This window comes from Cibotium barometz, chromosome 16 (genome assembly GCF_041138505.1).
Source record: "Cibotium barometz isolate CiBa-2024 chromosome 16, ASM4113850v1, whole genome shotgun sequence".
Classification (NCBI taxonomy): domain Eukaryota; kingdom Viridiplantae; phylum Streptophyta; class Polypodiopsida; order Cyatheales; family Cibotiaceae; genus Cibotium; species Cibotium barometz.
The window spans coordinates 38,851,312-38,856,337 of NC_141061.1; the positions used below are offsets into that span (position 1 = coordinate 38,851,312).

General features: G+C 42.0%; 1 protein-coding gene across 1 annotated transcript; it reads left to right on the top strand.

The window, feature by feature from the left end:
- Positions 1–2,280: 2,280 nt before the first annotated feature.
- On the top strand, positions 2,281–4,330 carry LOC147630628 (cytochrome P450 78A4-like). The gene is made up of 2 exons (XM_086810026.1): positions 2,281–3,339; positions 3,465–4,330. Exons 1-2 carry the CDS (start codon positions 2,296–2,298, stop codon positions 4,089–4,091), a joined length of 1,671 nt encoding a protein of 556 aa, XP_086666152.1. The 5' UTR covers positions 2,281–2,295; the 3' UTR covers positions 4,092–4,330.
- Positions 4,331–5,026: the final 696 nt, after the last annotated feature.

Genomic DNA, 5,026 nt, shown 5'->3' on the forward strand with positions numbered 1-5,026 from the left:
TATATGAAGAAAAAATAACTTAGGGGTTCCACTATATAAGACAATATGTGGCACTTATAACATAGAAAAACAAAAAACTACAACATCTTTTCATGGAGTAGCACAAACTTCTTTAAATGCTTTGCTAGTAAAAAAACCATACTCATCTTGTAGAGTCCATGTTTATAATAGGATAGTACTTAGTATAGCAATATATCGGAGAGTTAAGTGCATTAATAACTTATCTCTTAAGCTTTCATAAAGCATGCATATGTTTTGATCTTGTGATCACAATCATTGCAGGTCATCACAATGGTAAGACTTGAAATATTCAAAAAGATACAACTATGCTTTAGATTATTTGGATAATCTATGATTGTATGATTGTAAAGATTGTTGCACTGTCTAAATCGGTTACTTTTCATGGTGAATGACAAATGTTTTTGCTACACAAGCTAATGTATATCACAATGATGAGTTTGTTTTATTTAATTGTAAAGTATATCAAAATCGAGTGAATGCCACTAGCCCACACATGTGCATAATATTTAAGAGATATTGAAAGGAAGATAAAAGTGGTATTCTTCTTTTGAGCAATGATTGTGCATTTCATTAGCTTTTTATTTTTACTTAGAATGCTAGGCAATATGTATGAGCTATAAATCTTGTCCTAAAGTATATCTTTTCTAAAATCCTATGTTGTCCAACGATTTATAAGAGCATAGGGGACTTATCATCATGACCTCTAATGATATAAAACATAAAAAAAGTACTAAAACCTTAACTTTGGGATTTTAGATGAATTGTGAGATTTGAACTCATTTAGAGAGATGTTACAAATTTATTATTATGAACTCTTATCGTGAGAATTTCAAATGTACTAAAAATAGTATTGAAGAAAGAATGAACTTCCTTTAAGATTACTTTTTGCTAGCAAACATGTTTTGAAGAATGAAAAAATTTAAACTCACAAGCTTATTTATGAAAAAGGACAGTTGTAGGCCTTTACATTAAGAGAACCCTCGACTGGTTCACTCTATAGAAAACCTATACATCACTTCATTTAAGAGGTGTTTTGAAATTACATTTTCTAAGAATTAAAATGATCCCTTGTTTTTATAAACTCACAATTCTTTTATAAAAATTACCTTAGTACATTTCTCTAAATGTATCTCAAAAACTTGAAATAGAAAACTTCTTTTGTTGAATTCAAGCGATACAGTACACATATATTAAAGTAAACCCCTAAGAGCGCATCATAAAGTTGCACCACAATATAGAGTCCATAGAAGCATCTAGTAAGGTCAAATTGTGAGTATCTATTGTAGCAAAGAAACTTTCCCAAGCATGAGGATTGGGGACTTTTACAAAGATTACAAGAAAGCATATAAGAGTCATTCTCTCATCAAATGTTAACAAAGGTTAGCAAAAGGCATGCCACGAGTATCATAATTTACAAAGGAGAGGCGACATCCTTTTGGATATGGCTAGATTTGGTTGTGAAGTATCATAGTTTACAAAGGAGAAAGGCAACCTCCTTTTGGATATGGCTAGATTTGGTTACCTTCGCAAAACAAGAAGATCACGTGAAAGCACACTATAATCCAAAAAAATTATAAAGCCCATCCCATTCTCCATCCTAAGGAGGAGAAGGTCGAAATAGTCATGACGAGGAAGGACATCTCATTGCCTCACCTACATGTGCCCTCACAAGCGAATCCCCTTCTTGAGAGGCCCCAAGTTTTCAACTAGAAGCATTTTGTGCACATTTGATGCATGGCCTTGTGCTAGGGTCGGTGTGAGGTCATACATATCCACCCTATTACAAGACCTATTATTATCATCTATCTATTGGATGAATAATGAAAGCTTCATGTCCGTTCCAAGAGCTACACCGTAATGACAAGTGTACACCTTAAAACGATGGAATTTTTACCTTTGGCCTTTCTTATTCTAATTGAAGGTTTTTTAAAAGTTTGGACGTGTAGCTTGGATAAACTTTTCAAAGGACATGTCCAAACATTTATTTAAGAAAAAGGTGAAATCATGTTTATCTTCATTCTTTGCTTATCTCTTCTCTATATTATCTTAAAGAAGAGTTTCACAAAGCTACCACCTGGTGGTAAGAATGTGGAGTTTCTGGAAGAAGAGCACTAGTTACCCACTAGTTAGGTAAAAAAGGTGAATATATTATAAACATCACAGTCTAGATCATAGCTAATCATGATTTGCTAAGGCTAGTATAGTATACCGAACTCTTTTTAAGCGCACCTGCTGGTGCGCATCAAAGGCAGTGCAAATTTGAAGTTTCCAGCGATGGCTCTTGAACTCTTCTCCGCCACATGCACCCACCTTGACCACACCCTCCTCCTCCACTTCCTCTCTGTTTCCTCCGCTCCCAGGTTGTTTTCGTCCGCTCTCTTTGTCCTTGCGTTCTTTGTAATGTGGCTCCTCCTGAGCTGGGCGTACCCTGGCGGTCCAGCCTGGGGAATGAGGAGCTTCTTCTGCAAGCCTGCTGCCTCCCGCCGCCTACCTCCCATTCCAGGTCCACGTGGCCTCCCAGTACTGGGTTCCCTCCTGTCTTTCTCCGGAACTTGTAGCTACACCGCCCACCGCCGCCTTGCGGCCCTCGCGTCCAGCCACAATGCTCGCTCTCTCATGGCTGTAAGTTTGGGGTCCACACGCGTTGTCGTCTCCAGTCAGCCTAGCGTTGCCCGCGACATTCTATGCAGCACCGCCTTCGCAGAACGCCCTCTCACCCAGTCGGCGCAGCAGCTCCTCTTCGGGCGCGCCGTTGGATTCGCGCCCTACGGAGATCACTGGCGCAGCCTCCGCCGCCTTGCCGCCTCGCACCTCTTCTCCCCATGTCGCATTGCGGCTCACGAGCGCACCCGCCAGCTCGAAGCATCCATCATGCTAGAAGCCATAGCCTCTCACGTCCATGATAGCTGCGTGCAGAAGGTGCGCCCTTACCTGCAGCATGCAGCCCTCAACAACATTTTGGCCACCGTGTTCGGCAGGCGTTACGCATTCTCCGAGCATAGCAGCGCCGAGGCTGCGGAGGTGCAAAGCATGGTGCGGGAAGGCTTCGAGCTGCTGGGAGCCTTCAACATGGCGGACCACTTGCCTGCAGCTTTCGAGTGTGTCGACCCCTTGCGCATCCGACAGCGCTGTGACGAGCTAGTGCCGCGAGTGCACGCGTTCGTGCAGAAAATAATAGACGAGCACAGGAGCAGCAATATTGCTGGTGCTATCACTCGCAATAGTAACACGAGGGATTCGTGCGACTTTGTGGACGTGCTCCTCGGTTTGGAAGGGGTGGAAAAATTGGCTGATGCCGATATGGTATCCATTCTGTGGGTGAGTTGCAAAATAATAATGTTCTACCTTCTTACTTACGCTAGTCATGTATAAGCTCTCCTCACATTTACGTAAAGTACTAATTTTTGGTTGCTGACTCGTGTTTGGCCATATTGTGACAATAGGAGATGATTTTCCGAGGCACAGATACCATGGCCATCCTTACAGAGTGGATCCTTGCCGAGCTCGTTCTGAATCCTACCGTGCAGGCAAAGCTGCATGCTGAAGTGGAGGCCATGGTGGGGGTAAAGGGTGACACCGTCCGCGATGCCGATGTGGCCAGCATGCCTTACCTGCAAGCAGTTGTGAAAGAAGGTCTGCGCCTACATCCGCCTGGGCCTTTGCTGTCGTGGGCAAGGCTCGCCATGCACGACGTGGAGGTTGCGGGCCATCATGTCCCTGCCGGAACCACGGCCATGGTGAACATGTGGGCAATCACGCATGATCCCGCCATTTGGTCCGAACCCGACAAGTTCGCGCCAGAGCGGTTCCTACCTAGGGACGGCGGGGAGGACCTGGATGTGAGGGGGAGCGACCTGCGCTTGGCTCCCTTCGGTGCGGGCGCAAGAGTTTGCCCCGGCAAGGCCCTCGCCTTGGCAACAGTTCACCTCTGGGTGGCCAAGATCGTGCAACGATTTCACCTCTCCGTAGACGAGCGCCACCCTGTGGAACTTACGGAGCTGCTGAAGCTTTCCTGTGAAATGGCGGTGCCTCTGTCGGCTCATTTCACTGATAGGCAGCATCGGGCATGAGAATAATAATATAGTAACTGGACTCTACTAACTTTAAGCTACCGTGGTGAGAGTGTTATGTGAGGGAGAGTTACCTCTTTTGAAACTAGGTCCTGTACTTCGTAAAGATATATATATATATTAAAGTTAATTCAAAACACACTCTTCACACAGACACACAAAGCTTCTATGTTGTAAGTGATTGTTAAAGGTGTGGTCTAAGTGCAACAAATTCAAATAGCATCCCTGAAACGAGCATTCATGAGGTATTTATTCGCACACCCTGAAACAGACATTCATTAGCTATTCATGCACACACACAAACACTATTCTTCTTAATATAAAATGTATGGCTTTGTGAACTTTTATGCTGTAATTGATTGTTAATACTAGTTTGGTACTAGGAAAGAAAAGTGTTTAATGTGGATATATTTATGTTCTCATTATTAGTGATCCACTTATGGAATTATTTAGAACAGATGGACAATGAAAATCAAAGGTTTCTTTTTTTCGATATCATTGGGTATATAGTGAAGAAAAATTGAGATTTTTTGAAATCACATTGGTTATCTCTAGTAGGCTTTTTAATTTCATAAGAATTCATAGGCCAAATTACAGTTGTGATGCAGAGCTCTTTGAACTATACTTGGATTGAAGGCTTTAATTAGCAAATTTCTCATGTGACAATCCAAAGTTTTTGGATATGCATTGCTTCAGAAACATATGTATGGTGTAATACAATCCATCTTACGCCGCTAAAAAATCAATTAGAACTTCAAAATTTAGGTCTCCATAAAAATTTTAAGGTATTTAGCTATCTCAAAAAAAAAAAGCTTTGAGGATTTTTGTAGTTGAGCAAACAATAATAGATTAGGACCAAATCTTGCACACATGTTCTGTACAATGTTATGCTTTGCTCGTGCATTTTGTGAGAGCTAATCACATATACACCTATC

Bases quoted from the DNA above. Each gene is read 5' to 3' on its own strand.
- LOC147630628 (XM_086810026.1), top strand. From the start codon at position 2,296: ATGGCTCTTGAACTCTTCTCCGCCACATGCACCCACCTTGACCACACC. The intron at 3,340-3,464 runs GTGAGTTGCAAA...TTGTGACAATAG, and splicing joins ATATGGTATCCATTCTGTGG to GAGATGATTTTCCGAGGCAC.